Source organism: Taudactylus pleione, unplaced genomic scaffold (assembly GCF_031769625.1).
Source record: "Taudactylus pleione unplaced genomic scaffold, aTauple2 ptg000518l, whole genome shotgun sequence".
NCBI classification, from domain to species: domain Eukaryota; kingdom Metazoa; phylum Chordata; class Amphibia; order Anura; family Myobatrachidae; genus Taudactylus; species Taudactylus pleione.
Window position 1 is genome coordinate 12,247,178 of NW_028284920.1, and position 25,960 is coordinate 12,273,137.

General features: G+C 39.8%; 1 protein-coding gene across 2 annotated transcripts; it reads left to right on the forward strand.

The window, feature by feature from the left end:
* The first annotated feature begins 2,214 nt into the window (after positions 1–2,214).
* Positions 2,215–11,347, forward strand: FGF8 (fibroblast growth factor 8). 2 transcript variants are annotated; one of them, XM_088450412.1, is made up of 5 exons: positions 2,215–3,009; positions 3,094–3,130; positions 4,583–4,763; positions 8,712–8,818; positions 10,247–11,347. In XM_088450412.1, the coding sequence occupies exons 1-5, from the start codon at positions 2,978–2,980 to the stop codon at positions 10,523–10,525; spliced, it is 636 nt and encodes a 211-aa protein (XP_088306538.1). In that variant the 5' UTR covers positions 2,215–2,977; the 3' UTR covers positions 10,526–11,347. The 2 variants fall into 2 exon arrangements, with proteins under 2 accessions (XP_088306538.1, XP_088306539.1); XM_088450413.1 differs by having other exon boundaries at positions 4,616–4,763.
* Positions 11,348–25,960: the final 14,613 nt, after the last annotated feature.

A 25,960-nucleotide genomic window follows, 5' to 3' on the forward strand; every position in this document is an offset into this window, starting at 1 on the left:
TATATATATATATATATATATATATATATATATATATGATATATGTATGTGTATGTATGTATGTATGTGTATGCATGTGTGTATGTGTATATAGATATATATAGATATATAGATATATATATATTACGAAATTGCGAATCTCACAGATGCTGCTGGTGTAAATGGATTACACTGCATATAGACTTTTCCCTTGCCTTGTATAGTTTATATACGTTTAGCGGTTACTGACCTATGTAACATTAGAGAACATCATGTCATTTTAAAAATGTAAGTTGTCCTAGAAGAGGCATAAGTCATTGTATGGAGGGGAGGTTAAGTGAGAAACATTGTAATACAACAGGGACAGAACATTTCTGTTGTAATGACACCATTTGACTTAAGGTGTTTCTAAAGTTTGTCAAGCTCCATTTAAATATCTAAGAGAAAGAAACTCCATTCACTGCCCGCTAGTGTCTGGTTTCTAAAATCCCAGCGGGGGGCAGATCTCCTGGTAACACTCAGGGGTACAAAATGCGACAGTCGTGTGGACTGTGGCTGAGCAGTGTCCAGCTCAGTTTGTGTATTTGTGGTGGGTGGGTAAAATGTTTCGTCTCGACGGCTAAAGTCCATTTGTGAGAAGCTGGACCCCTCCATCTACATGTCTATATGGTTTAATAGACGGGCTGAATATGTACTATAATATGGATTTGATTTGCAAAGCAGATAAACTTGTCACCCCCTCCCCTTATACCTGGGCTTGTATGGATGTCATAATTGCTCAGATAGTGATATTGATGAAATATCTCCCTGTGGTGACTATGATCTCTCACAAATCATTGCCCTCTGCAGTTGGAGCACTGAGCGCAGATATGGAACCTGTACATCCAGATCTTTGGGATGTGAATGGAGAAATGCATAAGTTTTCCAAATACCCTAAATATAATGTATGCAACCTGTAAGTTTGCATTTATATGCATAATATTATATATATATATATATATATATATATATATATATTATTCGTGCACAATTCATTCAGCTATGCAAACCACAGTGATCTGCCTGTCAGTGGTCACTTGCTGCTACATAGTACTGTAGGATTACTGTGTCTGACTGCACATCATCAGTACATGGCATTTAGATGGGGCCTCTCACCTTTATTCTCCTGCTGCAATGCTTCCTAATAAGGAAATAACACCTATTTCGGTTTTTTTTTTTTACACTTTGGGTCCTGGAGGTAAAATTTAATGATTTCTACAATTCTATAGGCTAAATGACACCCCCAGAATAATAAAGACGTAGGGAGATGACTAGTAAGTGCCAAGTGTCTATAACTGATCAAGCATCACTGTTAGGTAAGTGATCATACCTCTGTTAGTTGGTGTAAATAGTCACTAAACGTGTTTTTAATCTAGACGTGTTTATTGTTAGTTTCCAAAGCAAAACCCTAATCCAATTATTGTGTCTCCCAGTTTTACACTGAGCGGCTTCTCCAATACACAAACGAAATAATTAGAGTGCTCCCAGTACACACAGAGCTTGGTGTAAGGCATTACCTGTGTCTGGTTCCTAGGATGGCTAATACCACTGTGCCCAACCTGCTGCTAGTATCACCCTCAGCAACGCTGACGCATAGTTTCACACTCAGACATTTAACAATATATTGCTACATTCCATTAATACCCCCAAACCTGCATGTTCCCTCATGCTGGACATCCATGAGCTTGTTTTATAGTTCAGACAAATGCAAATTGAGACGAAACTGCATAGCAAGAATATATATATATATATATATATATAAACGCCCTTTTCTGTTAGATGTCTAGATGTGCGTGTGTGTGTGTGTGTGTGTGTGTATAGCATAAAAAGTGTGCGTGTATATGAATATATATATAATATAATATAAACCATAGTAGTGTATTATAGTATGTGCATGTGTAATAGCATGCTCCATGATCGTATGTATGTGTGTTAGCATTTACTGAGAGTGTCACAGTTGTTATATTGATAGTGTGTGTGCTGCTATGATTTCTCATGATAGTCAGTGTGCACTTGCTCCAGACTTTACTCCCCAAGCTGCAATTGGCAATTGACGGATTTTAATGACATAATTTATGTGTATGACTGAGGGCATCCTGTAAGGTTACAGATCTCCAAGGGGCTGGTTTTCCTGGGCCATCCTCCCACATTTAAACCAGGATAGATGGGAAGGGAGTTTGACATTGGAGAGCTCAATACAAGAGGAGGGACAAGAGCAGATTGCTCGCAATCATTACACTTAGTGCTCAATGAGACACCAGCCAACACTCACACATACACACACACACAGTGCATCAGGAGGTTCCCCAACCACAAGTCGTCAACCAGGTTATATATTGGACTGCTAAGTCTCCTTTATACTTGTAGCTCATCAAATACTTTCATCATCCTATACACCAAGACAACGTCATTTTCAGACAAGGAGGAAAAAATATATAACTGATCCTCCCCAGGAGCTCCTGTATGCAGTTTTCCTGACTTTGGCTTCAGTTCCCTGAGACCTTAACAGTGAGTGGCTGAACCTGGATCATCCCCTCTGAGGTCCCATCTGCGGCCACCCTGGAGAAGACTTGGACATTTGTCACCTACTTGGAACATAATTAGACAGCAGGCTGTGCCCCTTCCTTGCAGCAACTTCTTGGAGGTATTGCTCTGGGTTTGCAGGAACCTGTGGACTGTACAGTGAGAGGAGCTGCTGGTGGCTTTGGAGCAGCTCTTGGGGGAGCTTGGAGGGGCTTTGCCTGTGAAATCTCTCCCTGCCTGTTCCCTGCTCTCCCACGGCATCCTGGACAGGGAGATGGGCGGAGGAATCTGCTGGAGCTACCAGGAATAAGTGCACTGTACCTTCTCGCTGCACCAGCTTGTCTGCCCCCCTGCCTAGGACCTTCCACAGCCAGCCAGGCGCACATTCATTCTCCCGGAGAGCACCCAGCTGCACAGCTTCCCTAAGGAGCTCACCATGAGCTACATCACATCAATGCTCGGATACATGTAAGTATTTATTTGGGTGTATTGCATATTGCTGTGCCACTGTCCCCATCCCTGCTAAACCCCATCCATCTGCATTTCTTCCAGGTTGATGCACTTGTTTGTCATCTGCTTACAAGCTCAGGTAAGAAACAACGTATCTTTTACCTTCTCAGTATTAGTTTATGCTGTGTTTGTTTTTGTTATTAAATGTACTTCCTGTAACAAACTTGTAACTTATGAAAGTTGTTCTAAGCAATTCTAAAACGACAGAATCACAGAACAAATGTATCTTACACATACTATCGTGTAACTACAAGCTAAAATGTATTATTTAGAAATGTATTTTATATATATATATATATATATATTATATATATATATATATATATATATTTGTACACGATTTCAGTTTTAATGCAATCTGCAGCATGCTTCAAGGTCAATGTGTTATAATAACCATAATGACTTATTTATAGTACTATAATCCTAGTCTAAGTGAAGGTGGATGCTACTATTGCCTCTGCAGAAGCACATGCTTGTGCTGTATAATAAGGGGATACAAATACAAGTACTGTAGGTATCAGGTGGAAGCAGATCAAGCTTATGGCAGCTAGTCTAATCTCCACATGCTGCCACATTCATTGCTGGCAGACAATTCTTCACATATGGCCCACATTGACTTATAAGTGGAGGGTAGGATAAAGGTGTACTCAGGGGAGAGGGGAGCTTACACAGACAGAACACTGTACAAATCCTCCTCACTTTGTGAGGTATGGGCTGTTGTACAGCAGCAGGATCTCTGATTTGATATGGGGATTTCAGTAAGAGCTCCCTTGTCACCCATAGAAGTATAGCAGAATCTCCCTCACATTTGTTGAGAATACATCTTTATAAATGTCAGAAAAAAAAAAAACATTGTCTACTTCCAATGGAGCTTCCTGTAGCCAAAGGGAGCATAAATCTTAGGAAGAATAGTTGGCTGAGCAATCTGCCACATTTGTCACTGTAGAGAGTGTAGGGCTTTTCAGCATTAATAAGAGAAACACCACTGACCCATCTGTATTGTTTTATATTGTTGCTGCAGATATAAAACATCTTGTATCATCGCTGTAATACTGTATATGTTTATTTTTAAATAGAAATGGTAGGCATGTGTTTATGATACATAACTGTTCTGTGAAAACTATATATACATATATATATATATATATATATATATATATAAAAGCAATTGTTTAGGCTTCAATACATGCTTACAGAAACACTGTTATACATAAGGTAGTTTGTGTGTTATATTAAAAGATTATTATCTTGCCGAATAATTTGGCTTATGAAGAATATTTTAAATGAAGCCCTTGGTGCTTAAAGTGCTGGATTTTGCCTAAACTATCTTCATGGTAGTACAATAAGGCACTTAGCTGGGAGTCTGTTGAGCTCCATAGTTATACAGTACTTTTACTATATTACTATTTATATTTTCTTCTTTTAATGCCCTGCACATACAATATCGCCATCATATAACACTGTGCTCGGGCTTCATCTAGTTGTACTAAGAAATATAAATATAATAGCTTGTTTTATATATTTCCTAAAGGTAACTGTTCAGTCCCCACCTAATTTTACACAGCATGTGAGGGATCAGAGCCTGGTGACAGATCAGCTGAGCAGACGGCTCATCAGGACCTACCAGCTCTACAGCCGGACCAGTGGGAAACATGTACAAGTCCTGGGCAACAAGAAAATCAATGCCATGGCTGAGGATGGCGATCCACATGGTAAGGACACTTTGTGGGCCTGTTTGTGGGTTATAATCGATGCCATTGCATTTTTGTGTGCATTCATTGTAGTGGACCAGATAAGGTAAACTATAAATAGCATTACTGTAAGGCGCAATGGATCATGCTGGCGCTATATAAGTAACCATTTATACATAAATACATTTTTCTATTATTAAGGAAATTATAAATAATACACTGAGCTTACTCCTGATTCTTAGCCTGTGTTTTATATATATATATATATATATATATATATATATATATATACATATACACACACATTATTTTTTGGTCTATGTTTGTTTTGGTTCCTCAACATTTTTTTTAAAGCTGTTTGTCTTTGTCTTTAAAGCTAGAAAGCACAAAAAGGGACATAAACAGTATAGTTACAGGTTCCAAATTGCTTTTATAATAGCACCATATTCCATAGCACCTTGGATTCAACATCATACAAGGCAGCAAGTAAAGATTTAATATATTTTTTTCCTGTCATTCTGAGTCAGTGGCCTGTAAAGCTTGCTATCTAAATTTGGTGCCTGACATGAGAGATCATGTAACCTTCTCAGGGTTGTGCAGATTCAGATTGACTGACTTAAAGGCCTGGTCGTTACCTCACTGCTGAGCTGTAAATGTAAAACAGTTACATTTTTATCTATAGAGCTATATATATATATAATGTGTGTGTGTGTATTCACGTGTTTATAAACTTCTAATAATGCAGGAGTCATTTTATTTTACTGAGGGCAACTTATTAACAGTTCTTTATATTAGAGAGTTTTTGAAACTCTTTTCCCTTTGCAGAATTTCTGTAATTCAGAAACAGTATTAGCATTAATGGAAGGCCACGGAAATATTCAATGATGAATCTACTCCTAAGGGAAGAGCAATGTAGGATTAAATGTTATTTTCTGATTTCTGTTGTTAAATAAACATAAGCACAGGGCTGAACTAAAGATATAAAGGTGTCCAGGCCTGCGGTTTCAGGTGGGGAGAGTAAGAGGGAAGCAGCTGGTAGTTTGAGAAGTCCATTTTTGCAATCTGAGTCGTAAATTAAATGGACAATTAAATTCTAAGCTCAAAGCTTTGAAGTAGCTTCGTATTTCCTATGTTTTTGTTATTCGTAAATCTCTTGATAGCAGAAATGCAAAGAATGGATTTTCACTTGTAAATTTGCCCTGAACATACAAATCTGTAATATAGGTTGTTACAATTTTAAGATTGAATAGAATAAGGGAATACAGTGATTGCAGCATACATCCAGAACATCTTGGCCATGGATATCAGAAGCAGGAGGTGAATTTTTTTCATCTTTCGACAAATTATTACCAAGGGGAAAAAAACTGTTCTGCAAAGCAAGTTCAATGTTAGACAAAGTGGACATAGACAGTCTGGCTGAGAGGGGGGTTTGTCTGTATACAGGCAGACATTTCCCATAGCAAAATTGATTCATAAAATAAAATGTAATTTAGACAAAAAACAGAACATTCCAATTCAAGGAGGATATTTCAAGGAAATCGAGTTGGGAGGGGGGGTGAAAAACAAAGAAACAAATATATATATAATAAATATATACACAAATAGTGAGAAGGGGTTATGAAGTATGATATAAAACAGAAAAAGGACAAGCATTTTCTCAGATGTAGAGGTTTAAGAAAGTTGTAGTCTGTAAACGTTAAAAAGAGGTTCAAGATTGTTCTATATGAATCTCCAGAGAGACCCCTAATGTCTGGAAGAGCCATTAAAACTCTTCTTACTTTCACCTTTTTTAACATTTCCTGAATACTTTCGCCTCTTCTCAGTGCAGTTTTGGGATCAAATGTGTCTCACTGCATTTTTTCTGCAGCTACGTAGCTACTTTCCTTCAAAGTTTCAGCTTGAAACATAATTTTACTGGGATAAAGCTGTCACTAGCGCAAAAAGAATCGAAATGAAAATGCTAAGCCTTCCAAAAACACATCTCCAAAAATCCCATGACCCCATAGAAATCAGAGGAAAAAAGTCCCTTAAATTCCAAATTACCGTAAAAAATAAAAACACCTTGGATGCCATTTTTTTAAGTCAAGCTGCTAAAAGCCTGGCCTCTGGAATCATAGGATCACACACACACATATGTATATATACACACACTCACGCACACACACACAGGGTGTGCTGGCTGTTTTAGTTCAGCAATGCTGCTTTATGATATTAAAAAAAATAAAGGAAAATAAAGACAGAATGATAGTAATAATAGTATTTAGCAAGTCTGTCCTATATGATAGATAGATAGATAGATAGATAGATAGATAGATAGATAGATAGATAGATAGACTAATGTAGACATAGTAATACAGTATTAATTACAATTACTTATTGTGCAAGAGTAATATGTGGGATGAAATCCTTCCAGACTTTCTTCTGGAAATACAAAACACAGACACACATAGTCACTTCCTCGATTTGTTTTTATCTATCTTGTCAATAAAACAGTGCATGAGATAGACATAGAAATCAATCACTATTCTTTCAGCCTTTTACTGGATTTTATATTGATTTTCCTTCATATCTCCCACAAAATAAAAAAAAAAAGCTGTCTGTTATTCTTGTAGTTACTGTATGAAATGCAGCTATAGATCAGTAGGGAGCCTTGTCCTAGTCTATGCAGATGGAGGTATATTTCATGGCTGCTATTAAATATTTTTTTATGGCTACTATTGGCAAATTAACATCTAAGGCATTATGCATGGTGCAGAAATAAATTAAGTGTTGCAAAGCAAACACATCCTATCCCATTAAATGCATCTTATTCCCAACAACCCTGAAGGATGGAAGTTCTGTAAAAACACTATTTCATATAACAATGCATTAGGAATCCACATCTAGTTTTAATCTAACTGTGTTAGTAAAACACATGGCTAAACAAATCACCAATATTTTATTTATTTATTTATTTATTTTGAGAGAAAACTCCAAATATGCCTTTAAAATGCAAGAATGTAATTGCACGGAAATCCTATACAAAAAATTGATCATCTTTTTAATTATCATAATTGATTATCATTCGGAAGCCACTGCCTAAGAATAAAAACTTGGACGGGGGTAGACAAAGCACTATCATATTTAATGTGAATGTGAGGGTGTGTGAGGGGGGAGGGGGAAGTGGAATGTTTTTTTTCTAGGTTTTTTTTTTTTTTTTTTTAAACTGCATTGACCCAAAATCCGCTTTGTCAGTCTGTACCACGATCAATGAATATGTTAAAAAGAGAAAGTGAATCAATATGACTCCACGCACAAGGGTGAAGCAAATTAAAGGGCATTTGCTATGCTCTGGGTCTCATTGGTTATTGCAAAGCCAGTGCACACAGTAAGCTAATTACAAATAAAACCTGGAAAAGTAGCACTTTATTGAGTCCACTGGTAATACACATACATACATCTTAGACATATTTTATGAAACTGGTAGGTGTAAGAGCAGAGCCGAGAGGGTCTCGGCTAAGACTTTTATCTGCCTGTCTTAGCCAAATGTAATATGTTTTTGCACAGATGGTTTTTGCTTGCTGTGTAATAAATGACTACCCTGAAACAGTGCAGATACTTATGACTTTATAATATGTATTAAAGCTGGCAATACCATGAGGTCAAAAGGTTAGAGCTTTGTTTTGCAAAATAAAGCAGAGAAACTTCTGTATGTATATGTATGTGTATATATATATATATATATATATACCGTCAAATACAAGTTCTTTTTGCTTATTTGTCGTCTCTGAGTGCCGTCTTTTTGGAGGATGTATGTATGTATATATATATATATGTATATATATACACTTTGCAATTTTAGAGCTTTTATGATATAAGATAGCGCCATATATTTTTTGCATAAACTAAGATAGCATTTTATTCAATAGAATATTATTAGAAAAATACATGTTAACTGAATATTTAAATTGTCTCTTCTTTTCCCTGCAGCCAAATTGATTGTGGAAACAGACACCTTTGGAAGCAGAGTCCGCATTAAAGGCGCTGAGGCGGGGTATTACATCTGCATGAACAAGAAAGGAAAGTTGGTTGGCAAGGTGAGGAGGATTTTAGAACATGACAAATGCCCACAGAGATGGAGGGGCTGGAAATTAGTTTAAGCGTAAAGAAAAGCCATTGGGGCGAATATTACAGTCAGGAGGCACAGAGAAGGTGCTGATTAAAAGGAAGGGGGAGAAATGCACGGTAGTAAGATTGTGAATACGATTTTTGATCAAAAGGCACAGGAGAACTGGGAAAGGAACAGAGTAACAAAGACGAGATAAAAGAGTCAAAAAAAAAGAATCAAAGCTGAAAGGAAAAAGGGGGTGTTTCAAATTCCATATATCTTATTTAACAAATAGTCAAATTGCTTTGCTATTATGTACAATTACATGCTACAAGTATTTGGAATGTTAAGACACAGAATTCAGGCGGCCTCATCACTAAGCCCTGAAATCTTCCCGTTAGTCATGGTTGTTCTTTAACACCCACAAACTATTCTGAGGGGTCCTTTTAAAACTTTACATTCAAGCCATTATTGGTTCTAAAGATGACTACTACAATGAGGATTTTCAATCCACATATCCACTATTATTATGTGGGGTGAGGGGTCCCGGGCTGATCAAAGTTAATACGCCCACTGCCAGCACATACCTGCTTTAGAAATGTTTTTCCCAACCTTCGCCCTTTGACAATGGCTGCCTGCCAGTTACAGTGTCACAGAGTTGTAGCACATGTGAGCACCCTGTAGGTTCCTAACTGACCCTTCCTTCTCCGCACAGTATCCAAGGTCTCAGACTTACTCTAGAACGGTTGTTTAGAGGTGGACAGCTAATAAACATATTTGATAAAATGGTGCATATGTTAAACTTTGCTGCCATTCATTATTAGCAGTCATTATTTCTTGATGCTACAGACTTGCTCTGTTGCATCAAGGTTTAGGCAGACCTCTGAAAACCGAGGTCTGCCTAAACAAAAGGCTTTCTTAATTCAAACATTTACAATGCAAAAATGACAACAGTAAATAGTGTCAATTATCAATAGCAATATGTGATAATAAAGCTATTGTATTATACAAGCACTTTTAGAAAAGGTGCTTCAGACTAACTCCTTTATACAAAACATTTACGTTGGCTGTCTCTTTAACGGCACAATATATATAACATTTTGACTAATTAAATATAAATGCACTTGTTTCATGTACAATAAATCTTTTTTTTTTTTTTTAAATGGCTAATTAAAAAAAGTCAATTGTATTTGTGACATCAGTCTACAATAACAAATGGCATGTTCAGTTAGAGGATCATATATAAAGTTTACAAAGACCTAAAGTCTGCTTAAAATAAATAAATAATAATAATATTTAGCCATACAGCATATTTAATACAGCAACGTTTTGGGCAGCTATGTGCTCTTTGTCAAGCTGAAGCTATATTTATTCACTCAATATGACTAATAATAATATTTCTTTTCTTCAATTTCAGACAAATGGAAGAGGAAAGGATTGTGTCTTCACAGAGATTGTGTTGGAGAACAACTATACTGCATTGCAAAATGCCAAATATCACGGCTGGTACATGGCGTTCACCCGTAGAGGGCGCCCTAGAAAAGGATCAAAGACAAGGCAACACCAACGAGAGGTTCATTTTATGAAACGGCTGCCAAAGGGGCATCACACCACCGAACCTCATAAACGTTTTGAATTTATTAATTACCCTTTTAATCGGAGAAGTAAAAGAACTCGATACTCAAGCTCTCGGTAGGATCTGGAGGTCCATTCCACACTCAACAGACTTTAAATACAGACTACTCTATTCTAATATAAAGTTAAAAAGACACATGGACTAGTTGTTTTATATATAAAAATACATATATATATTTTTTGTTTTTACAGATGATTTATTTTTTTATTCCTACAAGTCATTTTTTAAAAAAAAAGCAAAAAAACATATGGACTTACAAAAAAAAAATCTGCGCTCTTCATAGAGATCTTAGACCTTTTTTTAATATCTAGAAAAAGAATATTGTAGTGGAGGACAAACCTGGGACCAAAAGTGCTACTTACTGATAAAAAAAAAACACTTAACCAAAAACACAACAAACGACAGGTGGAAGAAAAGTGAAGAAGGAATTTGGCCTTCTGGTTTCTTTCTACATCCGTTAGCGGAGTATTCAATTCTATTACATGTGCTTTTGATTATTTTTAAGAGCAGCTTTTTTTTACCTATTCAAGTTTTCTTGATGGAAACAGTGAACTACCTGGTTAAAGCAGGTTTTCAAGCAAAAACAATTCAATATTTTTTATTTTCACAAAACTAGGACAAATCATGTTTTTGTTTCAGATACAGAAAATAAAACCTCAAGACTTGCAACTACATGGTGGTAAAACAAAATGCATCCCAGTGGTAGAAATCAGTTGTAAAAAATAGTGATAAAAAGTAAATAATAATGTTATTTTTTTTTAAACACTGTACAAATGTCAGTTGCCTGGCAAGACCTTTGTCCTTTTTTTCAAGGATATTTGTAAATATTAATATTAATAATGGAAATATTTATTTAAATGTGTATTAAAATTTGTACTAGTATTGTGTGTTTGTGTTTTCTTGTATTAACTTAAATTGTTCTAATCAGTGGTTTTGCATTATATTGAATCAAATTGAATGCAATAAGTTATAAAGCCCACAATATTTGAGTCTTCCATACCAAATGTAAAGAAATACTTTATATACAAGGAAAAATCTAACAATTGTTCAACTTGAAAAAAATATAGGCACCCTATTCCAACAGCTACTAAACATTGTACAAACAAAGGGGAAATGTATTAAGCCTCCTAAAAAATGGAGAAGTGGACAAGTGAAGTTATCCATAGCAACCAATCAGTTTGTAGATAGCATTTATCAAGAACATTCTATAAAATGTAGCTAATTGGTTGCTATAGGCAACTTTGTCATATAGCCCAATACCTTCTAAATGTGAAATAGGATGATAAGTTTAAATGATAAAGTATAACATAATAGTTATGCTTGATATCATATCTCTATCTCTACGTATTAATATCCAATTAACAGTCTGTACAGACACTGTGAAATAGCAAAGCCCATGGTTTGGTTTCTGAACTGCCCCAAACTGATGCAAGACAAAGAAGCATTACCCTCCGAATGCAATGTCCGTTTTAACAAAGTATGGAACAGACTGCATGCTGTGCAGATGAATAAATACATCAATTAATTCAGGTGTATTCTTTAACTGAGTAGTACAAAGGGCTAAGGCACTTTATTTGCTTCATAAGTCAAAATTGGTGCAATACTGAAACAAATCTCATTTAAACCTAGTATCAATGTTTCAGGGTTTTTTTTTAATAAGGCTGACTTCCATTTTAACAAGTGCCATGCACATCATTTAAATAGCACTACATTTCTTGTCCAAATTTGCAGCAGTCAAATGAAGGCAAAAATCTGATTGGTTGCTAAAATTGGAAAGTTTTGGGGGAGAAGAAAGATACAGAATTAAGATGACCAAATTTTAAGTATAATAAGATGTCTTTTTGATAAAGATGGATCTATGGGTCTATGATTTGTGTGTGCTCCACTATCACCTCTTTCTAGAATTAGGATTTGATTGGGCCAGAGCTCTTTATAACTACCTGTTCTACCAAGGACATACCTAATTATAATTCCTTACGCTCTTTCTCGGCTTGTCACTTCTGCAGATCTCCCAAGGGAAATCACTTTAGAATTGCTTTCATTATTTAGTTTGACTTTGTCTTCATCTGTCTGTAAAATGATTTCAATTCTAGGGACAAAATCCAACTAATAGGTAATAGTGTAAATTGAGTAACAACTTAACTCTGACTTGTGAGAAGCTTATATTTGGTTACTTTCTTAGCATCCTAGAATAGCTTTTGAAATTTCAGCCTGATTTATTGACCTGTACGTTGGTTATTTTAGCATACACTAAGGTGACGTGATTCTCTAATTCTGTAAGCCTGATGTTGCAGAATTGGAATCATAACATGCTGCTGGAATATGTGCTCTGAACCTTGTGCAAAACTAAATGATATAATAGGGGAGTATAGAAACATTGATATTGAATATGCTTAAAGTGGTTTTACCACCTTCAGTTGAATTGATCATGTCCTTAAGCAACGTTTGCTTGATACATAAGCCCCATGGCTTCCTTCTTTACTTTCAGCCAGATCTTTATATCATAATGCAAGTCTTTTTATTTACTTCTTACCATAATTGAAATAAACAACTCTGATAATATAAATACATGTCTAGAAAGCACAGAACCATAAATTAAATACATTCAGTAAGAATAGCAAAATAACATGTACAAACAAATAAATTACTTTAAAGGGTCCAATATATTCAAATAGCAATGCTGGGAGAAGTTATCTGCTGCTTCACATTTCAGCCAAATATTGTTGGATCACACAGTCCAAATACTTTTTGATTAGCGGAACACAGTTTGTACCTATGTTTGGTATTGATTAAATCAATACAAATACTGGGAATTTCATGGTGACTTGATATAAGAGCTAAAAACCAATTATTTCAAATATCAAGGCATCTCCTTTAATTACTATAGTTTTTTACTGTTATTGACATATCTTATTTTTACAGTCTAATGGTGAAGAAATTAGATACAGTACATGTACAAAATTAGAAGAAATGTTCCGGCAAATGCGCACATATAAAAAATCACACCAAATGTATTAAAACAATCACGACGATCAAAATATCACAGAAACCCAGTTTTCAGGTCATAACCCTTATGTAAAAAAATATAAAATATGTTATTAAGTGATTTCAGTCAACCCACAGTGGTTTCGGCCACCAGCACGGTTCTTAAACCAATTTAAAATATGCAATTTTCTTTATTCCTAAGTTCAGCATTTCAGGGAGCTCAGAAATGATATTTGCAATAAAATACAAGCTAAACAAACAAATTCATAGTTGTGGGTAATCAATGATCCGTGCAAAATTCATGGCCTACATGAAAAGTGTAGGAGCCATGTACACGAAGGCAGCATCTAGGAATCTGCAATAAAAAAAAAAAGCACAAGCACATTTGACCAGTAAAGTATGAAGAATTTTATGAAAAGATTTAAATAGCATACAAAGATTAATGTGACACTTTTTCTTTTTGGTCCACACATTAAAAGTAAGGCTGAGCCGATTGTGGCATGGAAATGAGCCAAATAATGATCTAGAGGAAAACACACAACCTTAATGTAAGGAACAGAGCTCATTACTTGGCTTCAGAACATATATTTATATTTTCAGAGTGCAGTAGAAAACCAGATCATTTTTCATATTTTTTTTTATTGGAAATAAACCTTAATATGTAAGACACTAGATGAAGGAGTGCAGGTGTTATTCAGAATTTTTTTTATTGAGGATCGGAGAAAGTTTACTTTTCTCAGAACAGGAAAGACTAGACTATGTCGAAGAGATGACAAATCTAGTCTATTATGTGATATCTATTCAGATAGGATTGACAGGCTGCAAACCAATCTAAGGTGTTTATTAAAGGTGGTCAGGTCGAGTAAAATTTCCCAGTATAATTTCCCTTGCACCAATGCTCCCCAGGAAAACACGGCTCCCTGCTTCCCAAATATTTTTAAGCTATTTTTCTCTTTTTGTTTTTTAACTTAATAAATCGGCGGAAAATGAATATGATGTAACAGGAGTTGAAATTTTACTCGTGCTGATTTGTACTGAATCTTAGCTTCCAGACACATCACTCTAGAAAGTTAAGGATTATACTTACTTTCTGGACAGGAAATATAATTACTTGTGTCTGTTTCTGAACATGAAAGCAGACAGTGTACACAATGAACTGTTGACTGATGACTAAAATTTGCAAGGTGCGAAATTTGCACGTACAAAATTATCTTGAAATAGTGAAATGGAGGTATTCAGAATCAGGGGCGCTAAGAGGGCAGGAGTGGGTTCTAATTGCCTATGCCTGGGCTTGTCTAGGGGGCCTGGCAGGAGGAGTGCCGTGCCACACATAAGGAGAGATGTATGCAGGGGCGCCGAGAGGGGGAGGTGGGTACTAATCACCCGGGTCCAGTGCCGCCCCCCCTCCCTCTTAAATCACAGCAACAACAGTCTCCTATGCATGTAGAATGAGCGGTCTGGCTGATCGCGCCCCCCCTCCCCTGTGGCTTTGCGCTGGGCTGAGGGGCTCACAGCACCTCCTACCCAACGTGCGGTGGATGTGGCCACGCCTCCCATGATTAGGACACGCCCACTTCACCCGGCTCGGCTGGCCTGTCTTCGTCCCTGGATGTATGAGACCTTTGAGAGCGATAAAGTGGAAATGCCCAAAGCAACCAATCAGCTTCTGTCATTTCGTAGACTGTGATAGATAAATGATATCTAGAAGCTGATTGGTTGCTACAGCCAGGTAACTTCTCCACCACAGAATTATAAGCACAAGTTTTAATAAATGTGCGTTGCTATGCCCCCATGTTTAGTCTCAACCCTCTAGCACCTGAGCCCACCATATGGATCAGGTGTCCTGTTCACTTCCATCCTTTCACATCCCACACTTCTTATATCAGGGGTTGCCTGTTATTTTATTGGAAGTGTGGCACTGGAATGCAAGAGTATAGCTTATGTCCACACCCTCAGCCCACTACATATATGGAGAAGAAGTAGCCAGCAGCTTCACAGGCAAGACGATGCCAGCTGTTGTAAAGTGTTTATCAGAAGGTGCTCAGTCTGGGGGCGCCACGGTGACAATAAAGACACTGAATGAGTGACATTATGTTTATTTTAATAATTTTTATTTATGTACTGCCTACATACTAAGCAGCACTTTATATAGAAGGTTTAATTACTATCATCTATGCCTGCCCCAGTGTCGCATACAATCTATATTCCCAACCACACAGGCAAACACACATATACACTATTGACATAGGCCCTCATTCAGAGGCGTTCGCAAGAAGCGAGTGCTCGTTCTGAATGAGGGTGGCCGCTTCTATTTTTAGTGCGGCCTCCTGGTCGCTAGCTAAGCTGTGGGTTACCACCCCACTGCTTAGCGACCGACCAGGGTGATGGTCGCGATGGTCAAGACCATCGCGACCATTGGGGCTTGCGACAAGACCCTAAGGCTGGGTCTCGGCAACCACAAGCCCCAGGGAGCTTCCTGCTCTGATCGAGCAGGAAACTCCCCACTGACATCACTGCTGATGTCAGTGTGGCTGCCCACATAACGGCAGGCGTTCGTTAAGGAACGCCTCCGTTTGTGAAACCACCCCCCCGCCCCGCCTACAAAACGGGCCGAGCTGTCGATCAACATCGACAGCCGGCCCTTTTGTAGTGAGCTCTGGAGCAAGAGAGTTTCTCTCTCGCTCCGGGGCTTGCGCACGCGCAGTGCGGCCGCTGCACGTGCGCAGGACCAAAACATCGACCCGGTTGCGAGTGCTCAGCGCTTGCGACCGGGTCTGAATGAAGTCCCTAGTGCTTTGTCTTTGGAGAAAGGAGGAAACTGGAGCACCAGGGGGAGAGCCACCAAAACATGTAGGGCCATAATCAACATAGTGTGCTTTTGGCCCCAAAGAACATCACATTTCATTCATGTGAGCAGTGGTGTGCAGTACATAGTTTGCCTAAGCAGCTATTTACCTTCATGTACTTTTTACGCTGCTCATAGAAAGCTGCAGGAGTTACCTGAAATGCTTTCCCTTCATCATTCGCTGGGGATCTGGCCACAGTACTGTAGTATTAAGCAGATGAGAACCCCTGGTGTGCTGGATATTTGTGTCATTTCAACATGTGACATTGCAACTCACTCACTAAGAATAACTCTCCGTTTTGGACAAAGTAAGATGCTGCAGGGGAGGGTCAGAAATAGTATCTTCCTGACAAGTAAGCACTTTGCCTTATTCTGTTGAGCAAGCGATATATGTAGAGATGTTTTTCGGAGTCTCACCAAGGGCCTGATTTGGAGATGCACACAAGTTGAACGCAACGCTGATGTTCAAGTAGTTGAACTGCACATGCATGAAAAGTTCTGAAACCCCTATGACACATGTGTTACACAGAGTGCATACTCAAAGATTCTGTTGTGTTCGGGAGCGAGGGTATCAGAAATGGGGTGGAAAGAGATGGATGCTTCTGGGTGGTGACTGGGAGCAAGGGCGGCCGGAGGTACGGGCTGACAGGACGGTCGCCCGAAGGGCGCAACCTTGTGCTCCCAGTCGCTGCTTGAACTGTTCTCACTACAGATCCCCCTCACCTGAAGTGTGAGCCTGTGAGAAGGAGAGGAAGACACTGGCAGGAGAGGGGAGACGAGACCTCATGGAGGTGTGAGGGGAAGGCAGTGCAAACTATGGGTCGGGGTACTGTATGTGAGGGCAGTGTAATCTGGATGGAGGGGGCTGTGTTTGGGCCTGGGGCAGTGTGATCTGTGAGGGCCTGTGTGTGGGAGGCATCAGTGTGATCTGTGTGTGGGGTGGGGGCTGTGTGTAGTGACAGTGTGATCTGTGGGGGAGGGAGGCTGTGTGTGAGGGCAGTGTGATCTATAGGTGGGCTGTGTGTGGGGGACAGGAGTGTGATCTTTAAGGGGGATGTGTGTGGGGGCAGTGTGATCTGTGATGGTAGGGGGCTGTCTGCGAAGGCAGTGTGATCTATTAGGGGGGCTTTGAGGAGGCGCAGTTTGACTTATGAGGGAGGGCAGTGTGATTTATGAGGGTGCAGTGTGATCTGTGAGGGGGGGCTATGTTAGGGGGCTGTGTTTCTGTGAGGGGGGACTGTGTGGTGCAGTGTGATCTGCAAGGGACTCCTGTGTGGGGCAGTCTGATCTGTGAAGGAAGGCCTGGATGTAGGAGGTGTGTTTTGTACGAGAGGGCAGTGTGATCTGTAAGGGGGGTGATGTGTGGGGGATGTGATCTGTGAGGTGGGGGCAGTGTGATCTGTGAGTGAGGGGGGCAGTGTGATCTGTAAGTGAGATGCTGTGCGAGGAGGGATAGCGTACTCTGTGAGGGGGGGCTGTGAGTGGGAGCACAGTGATATGTGAGGGGGGCAGCATGTGTGTGAGGCTATAGCGGCAGTGCATGTTTGAGGTTATGGAAGCAGCATATGTGAGGTTATGAGGGAAGTCTGTGTGTGAGGCTATGGGAACAGTGTGTGTTTGTGAGGCTATGGGACATTATAGTTGTGGGATGTTTGTGTGAGGCTATGGGGTGAGGGGGGGGTCAACAAACGAAATTATCTCACTGGGCTCCACTTGGTCTAGAACCAGCACTGATTCAAAGGTGGTCTGAAGCAAATGCAATAATGTCCCATCTCATGGGCATGTTATGGGATTGTCGCGGGAGTGTCAGTGAAAGCAGCTGCGTTCTCAGTCGCACAGGGCTGGCGTAAGTGTCGTGCAGTGGTGCGCCTGTGGTGGCGTGTCCCTGATCACCAATGGTGGTGCTGCAGCCTGCAGAGACGTTAGAAGTGCTTGCTCATTCAGACGCTGGCTACTACACCAGGGGTAGTTTGAAACTAGCATTTGCATATTAATACCACTATGTCTCTGGCAAGAGACACAAGAGGAGAGGCATCAGTGTCCAATTCTGAATCATGCCCCAAAAACGGAAATAATTACAAGAATCTATGTATCGAAGTGGTTCTCAAACTCAGGGTCTGATTCAGCAAGAATTGCAGCTGCTTATCGGCTGATTGTTGCATTCTGCGCATGCATATGCATCACAGTGCGGGACTGCGATTGCAGAGGGCACGCAGACCTATCGCAGAGTGATTGACAGGAAGTGCCATTTGTGGGTGGTAACAGGGGGTGGTCGGGAAAATGCAGACGTGCCAGTGCGTTGGGTCGTCGTTGCAGGAGCATACCTAAATTAGCCACTGCGATACTATACGCATCCTGAGGCCTTATAGATTGCGCTGAAGTTAGCAATTCCTGAGTGAGGTCTGACCTGCTTTAACTGTGTGTATGGATCCGATGTTATTCGATTATTTCGCTATGTTGCCCAAGTGTACGGATGTGAGTAAGGGGAAGTGGGCATTCTTATGTTAGGCTGCGATCGCAATGCGAATACAAACATTTACATATCACTGCTATTAGCAACTGCGCTGCGTGCATATAAGCAGAATAGCGATCCTTGCTGAATCCGGCCCTCAGTCCTCAGTATCCCATACAGTTCATATTTGCCAGGTCATAAAGGGGTCTATTCACTAAGCCTTGGAGAAAGATAAAGTGGAGAAAGATAAGTCCCAGCCAATCAGCTCCTAACTGTAATTTTTCGGGCCATAGACTGTAAACTGCCAGTTAATAGCCGATTGGCTGGGACTTATCTTTCTCCACCTTATCTCTTTCCAAGGCTTAGTGAATAGATCCAAAATGTGACAGTTGATAACACACCTGTCCATCTGCTGGGTGACCTGGAAAACGTGAACTGCATGGAGTCCTGAGGACCGAGTTTGAGAACTACTGATGTATTGGGACAAAATGACTTAAAGTTTGCAACAAATGTTTCAGCACTTAAGTTGCTTTTTGAGTACTGTACTTTTATAATAATGTACCTGTACAACAAATGTGCTATAAGCCATTTAAAATTGTATAACACTGTGCTTCCATTGGAGATTTGAAAACATTCACAGCTACCAATTTTTCATAGAAATCACAACAAAGTCCCACAATTTAATATACTTAGGGGGAGAAGTACTAAACCTGCGAGAGAGATAAAGTAGAAAAGTTATCTATAGTAACCAATCAGCTTCTAGCTATCATTTATCTAGCACAGTCTATGAAATGTCAGAAACTGATTAGTTGTTTTAGGCAACTTCTCTATTTTATCTCTCTTCAAGGCTTCATACATCTACCCTACAAGGAGACAATGGGGCTGATAGTATAGGAGCACACCTAAAATCAGAACGTCAATGTGTAAGGATAATTATTTCAGCTATATACACATTTATGAGACAGAGGACCTCATTCAGAGTCGGTCGAATCGGCCGCTCGGTCGTATGGGAAAAGGGGCCGTATATGCAAATGATTCCCTCGCAAGTTGCGTCCCTAAGTTCGGATCGGTAGCTGGCCGACCAAGGGGAGGAAGCGGTCGGAAGACAAAAAAATACGCCCCCTTATCGTACGCATTACACGTCATCTCTGGGTATATAAGGATTAATCGAGACCATCAGGAACCATCGGAACTGATCGTAGAGCTTAAGGTTGACCATACCCTCTCTTAAGCTCTACGATCATGTCAGTGTAAAAACCTCCCATGTCACATGTGCCATGATGCTACTTTGTTAATTATGCACTCCCATAAACCTTATGCACTCCCACAAAACACCATTCACATAATTAGGCACGCCTGCGTTCGGATCTCCACTCCCCCGTTTTCAAGCACCTTCCCATGTTACCACCCACAAACGCCTCAATCTGTCACTCAAACTACCGACCTGGCTGTGTTCAAGGAGAGAGAAATTTCTGATCGTAGCGGCTAGTTTGCACGCGCGCATTGCGAACTTTACGAATGTGCAGTATAGCGAACATCGGTGGCGTACGACCGTGCGGCCGCTTCGACCGTCTCTGAATGAGGTCCACAATCTACAGGTCCAGACATGTGGACTTGCCTGAGCCTAGGGTGGTGCAGAATACTATTCATTTTGCATTTCATTGTTTTAATTTTTTATTTAAATTATTAATTAACATTAACATTATTCATTATTGTAGCATAAACATTTAGTTCACACAGTTCCATTTTGTTTGTATTGATGTATGATACAGTAGCTGATGGGCTCCTTTGAGGCAGCACAGACATAGTGGTCTAAGGTGGGCGAATAAATCCAGGCATGATAATCAATAGATAATACATGGACTATAATTCATGACATAAACCTGTATGATTATATATCCACCTTGGAGACTGACACTTCTGTATCATCTCCAGTTGTTTTCAACACAAGTTCACGTTTCCCACCAGTGCTGAGTTTTCAACTTTTAATTCTCTTGGCATCCTTTGTAAACCACAACTCTAACTATTTCACCTCGCTTGGCCATTTATATTGCTTCAAATCAAATATTTCTATGTGTAGTGCACAGCTATAGCCATCTCTGTAACTGGAAGTTTCCATATGCTTCTCTCTCCATAGTGTCACACAAAGGATATGGCAACTATAGTGCTATATATAATCTGTGCTGACAGATACTGGGAATTATATTTGAAATTGATCAATCATATTGTTAGATTCATTGTCAAACACAATACACTGACCTCATTGCAATTTCTAATTATATATATATTTTATTCTGTTTTTATTATGCAAAGTCCTTCTCAAATGTGATATTGCGGTTGCACAGCCTCACCTACTTACATTGCCTCCCCCTGGTGCTATTCTACCCACTACCTTCAATTTATTCTATAAATCACATCCACTAAAAACTCAGCATAAAGCGCTATAGTTCCCATAATGTGATTGATTGATTTCCACCTCCAGAAGAACCTACTACAGCCTCTATGCTCCATGTTGGGTAAAATGCTCAGTTTAAAATTTGCCACCTGTTCTAATTTGCAAATAGTTACTTATTAATACCATAACTTTCCATCCTGAATGCTTGTCTTTAATAAATATGTTCCACTGAGTCAGAATTTATTTAAATGGCGAAAAGCCCTACCTCTGGCAGCGAAAACTGGTGCTTTCACCGGGAATAAGGTTTCACCCCAATAGCGTATTTCGGGGTCCGGGAGCCCCTGGCAATGGGAATGACTTGCTTAGCAGCGTTGCAACATCGTGGTGTAGCACTTTAATTTGTGGCCACAACAACATGGAGGGTCTGGGACAGAGCCAGGAGTTAGGTCTAAATGGCAAGGCTGGGATAATATGCAGATAGTGTTTCTCAGCATTGGGCGGCTGCGGGCTTCCCAGAAGTTAAAATTTGTGATGGCTGTGGCGGGCAGTGCCCCCCTCCTCAACCGGCACAACTGGAAGGGGCCATTCTGGCTAAATGGTAGTTACAGCCGTGCTTCACGCTATGGGACCTATTTATCAAATATTATTTGTTGGATAATCAATGAAAATACCCGTTAAGGATCCCCTGAATGTATGAAGGAGGGACCACAGCGTACCCTTTATTTACCAACAGCAACTGCAGCCCCTACAGGTTACAAAGGGGACTGCAAAGCTGTCAGATTTTTCAAGCTCCAGATAGCGTTAGGCTGCCCATCCACTAGGCGATTAAACCTAGCGATGGAGCGATAACGACGGTCGTTATCGCTCCATCACTTGGTAATCGCCCGCAAATCAGGCAGTATAAAGTTAAAAACGAGCAGCGATGCGCACGCCCGCTGGTCGTTTTTAACATCAATCATCGCCCGAACATAACGGTCAACCTGACGACCACCGCCAGGTCGCCTGAACGTTCAGTGTATGCAGTTCACCCCGCGGGAGATGACGGCATCGTAAACGTGCCGTCGTCCCCCGCATCGTTAAGTGGATGGGCATCATTACTCTATAGTAGCCTATGGACTAATATTTAGCAAAAATTATGAGGAGAGGGTCCCAATGACTGCCGCACATGCGTGGTCTGCAAGGTCTGAATGGCCCTGGCTCGCAATATAGAAGGTAAATGGTTGTTTGACTTCAATACCCCTGTTCCTGCATGTGATTTATTTATTTTTTTTAGTACATTCGGGCGAATGTGAATTTCTTATTGCCGAGAATAGTGGCGATAAGAAATTCTAATTATCGGGTCTGAAACCCGATGATTAGTAAATATGCCCTATATATCAAGGGGTCAGTGTTAATGATAGTCAGTAATATTCACCAGATCCCACCAGCTATAACATTCTAATTTCAAGCACTGCAAAAACATTAATACTTATAGATGGAAACAAAATAATAATAATGTATTAAAAGAAAGAAAATGTAATTATGTAATTAAATCTCTGCTTTCAGTTCCACTGCACATGTGTGAACCAGCTAGCAGGGTCTTGTCAGCGCATATTCCCACCAAAGGGTTAAAGTAACTCTTAACACTCTGTGATATAATAAATTGCAGCAATAGGTGATTTTATATTCAGATAAGCAGTGGCATCACTGGGGTCGGTTACACCCAGTGTGGCCAATAGACCTCCTGCGCCCAAAAGGAGGCATGGCCTTGATGACAAAGGGCGTGGCCTTGCAGCACACCCCCTTTTTATCACTCTGGGGGCTTCCCCAGCACTCCCAGAGATTCCGGGCTTCTCCCAGAGACTCTCCCTGCACTGTTGGCTCCATCCCAGTGACTGCGCAGTAACATCACAGTGCAGCGCCAGGCTCCCAGTCACTGAGGGAGGAGCTGCACCCCCTAGTGATGCCTCTGCTGATAAGTAGCAATAGAAAATCAGCCCTATCACCATCGCCACAATAATAATTTAATTATTAATAAATAGACCCCTGGGTTCTATAATAAGTTTGCAGCGATACAAAGCCTTTAATTTTTTTCCCCTCTTTTCTTTTTTTAATCTCTAGGCTCAAGACCGGTCATTGAAGTCATCTATGTATCTGTTCGTGGTTCCCAAGCCACCAGCATGGCAAGCACATGGAAAATAGGGATTCAGTGGTCTATTTACAGCTCATATCTTAAAACTAAGATATTGAACTAGGTCTAGGTGTCTTTGTTATACACAATACTAGCTTTGAGTTAGCAGTAGGGTCTATACTTCAGTAACTTCCACATAACCCTATTCCCTGATTCCTTTACGGATCGCAACTGCGATTGCAACAGCGATTAAGCACGCAGTCTCGCTGCGATAGTATGCTAATCCATTGCGATCACTATGCCGTTGCAGCACAAAATAAGGACGCCCACTTTACCTTACACACATGCGTAATCCTTAGTAAGACTGCAAAGCCATTGGTAACATCGAGTACCATCGCAGCCTTGCACAAGCTCTGACCTTCCTCAGGAATTGCTAACTTCATGGCACGCTATGAGTACTCAAGCTGCGCACGGCATTGCAGTGGATAATTTATGCATGCCCATGCAATGGTGGTCAAACGTCCTGGCACACCTGTGTTTCGCCAACTAAACCCCCCTGTCACCTCCCACAAACGGCACTTCCTGTCAATCACTCTGCGATGGGTCTGTGTGGTCACTGCGATTGCAGTGGCCGGTTAGCGAACGTACACTGCGATGCATACACATGCACAGTACTCAACAATCGGCTGCAGTGGCGTTCTGGCACTAGTTATTACTAACCATAACTAGTTGGGGGCCAATGGTTACCATACCATAAAATGAAAACCTCTGCTTTAATGCTTGCTAGTATTATACTGATACAAGAAGTAATAATCATATAATGATGAAAGGAAATGTTTTCCTTTTTTGTCCGTAAAGATTATATTTAAGAGCAAGGATCTAAAAATAAGACAAATGAGTTTAGAGAAGCCAGGGCTCTCTGCTTTGCATTGTGGTGCTTAAATGCTGTGCATGCAGTGTGGTTCACACAGGTCTTAGGTGCGTAAGCAGTAAATCAAGCATAATTTGCCTTTGAATTGCTTTCCACAAGAGCAATAGGAGAGACGTTTGCTAGACAGCAGCTGCTAATTGGTATTAAATGAAACCTGTTTGTGCATAACATCAAGATACCTGTGAATCTTAGAGGAAGTGCATTGGTATAAAGAAATATATAGAGGTTAAGTGAGGAAATGAATACATGGCACATTGAAATAAAGCCAGCAATGAGGAATGCAGAGAGGTGAAGCGCTGTGTAACAAAATAATAGGGGTAGGTGTTTCCGACACTCCGTGCCATAATCTGGTAATGTAATGAAGGCGAGAAACTCTTTAATAGAATCAAGGTAGAGTGATTTATTCTATGTAGGTGTAGCAAAGTTACATAACACAATGGAAGGGAGCGATGTCTTGTGCACTAAACTGCATTTTGCCCATCTCATTATAAGACAGACGCTAATGCATTTTTCATGCATGCTGCACCCAGTGGTGCGTTAAGCATAATGAGCTGCGCTCAGCGGGTAAAACAGCATTATGGGGAGCTAACATTTGTTTAACCTTCGCTGTACCAGGGGTTATCTGTGCCCATTTGTCATTTTAAGTTACTAACATTTGTACATTCCAGGTACTAGCAGTTGCTTACCATTTTCGTTTAATTAAAATGTTACCAACCTATAGGTTAGTTGTTAAGTAAACTAATGATTTATGATTATTACAGAGAATATGCCACTGCACTTGCTGTTTATACACAAAGAAGGCGGCCATTTTGTGAACTGTATCCGATGATGATGCTACAGCAGCCTAGAACCCATTACATACATATGTGAGGCACGGTCACTCAGATTTGTTGCAAGGCTCAGGCTGAGCATAATTCCACAGGGAAGCAGACATTTCCCTTGTTTACATATTTTGATATGTGTCTGTAATTCTAATAGCAATGGGGAGCACACAATGAGAACTTTGAACTACTAGTAGACTATAATTCACGCTATTAGGGGTATATTTACCCCTAATAGTAGAGTAGAGTTGTTCACCAGAGAAACCAATCAGATTCTACTTATCATTTATCTAGCACATTTTAGAAGAAAATAGCTAGAATCTGGTTGGTTGCTATGGGCAACAACTCCACTTCTAAAAACCTGCACTTACTAAAAGTAACTATAGCCCTTATGGAGATTGGACCTAGTGAAGGTTGTGTTCATGGAGCTCTGTGGCCATACGGGAGGAAAAGTGTAGGAAAAAGAGGTCTACTATAGAAAAAGTACACCCAGGCAGACTTTTTCAGTGGGGGAACAAATATTCACCAAAAAGCAGAATATCAGCTGAATATCAGTTAACAAGGAGCCAATTAAATCACAATGTGCCTCACTGAGGTTACTGGTCTCTAATGAAGGCATAAGCTTAATTTTCATTAAATCAAATTAACAATATTTGAGCCCACAAAATATCTCTCAAATGTTGTGTGTAAGACATGTACACATTAATGGTATACCTGTGGGATAAAATGTATTAGTTTATTTGTCTAGATTGAGAAGCATACATTGCTTTTATTTTGAAGTTTTGCAAATTAATCCGATTTGATTAATTTAACTTTATTTACTGTATTAAAAGGACATTTTATTTTCACTTTTGTTTTCTTACAAGAAGTAGGTGAACAGATATATTTGTACCAGAAGGAGCCCCGTAGTTTCCATTTGAAGCATACATCCTTTAATTGCTGTATTAATTATTGGC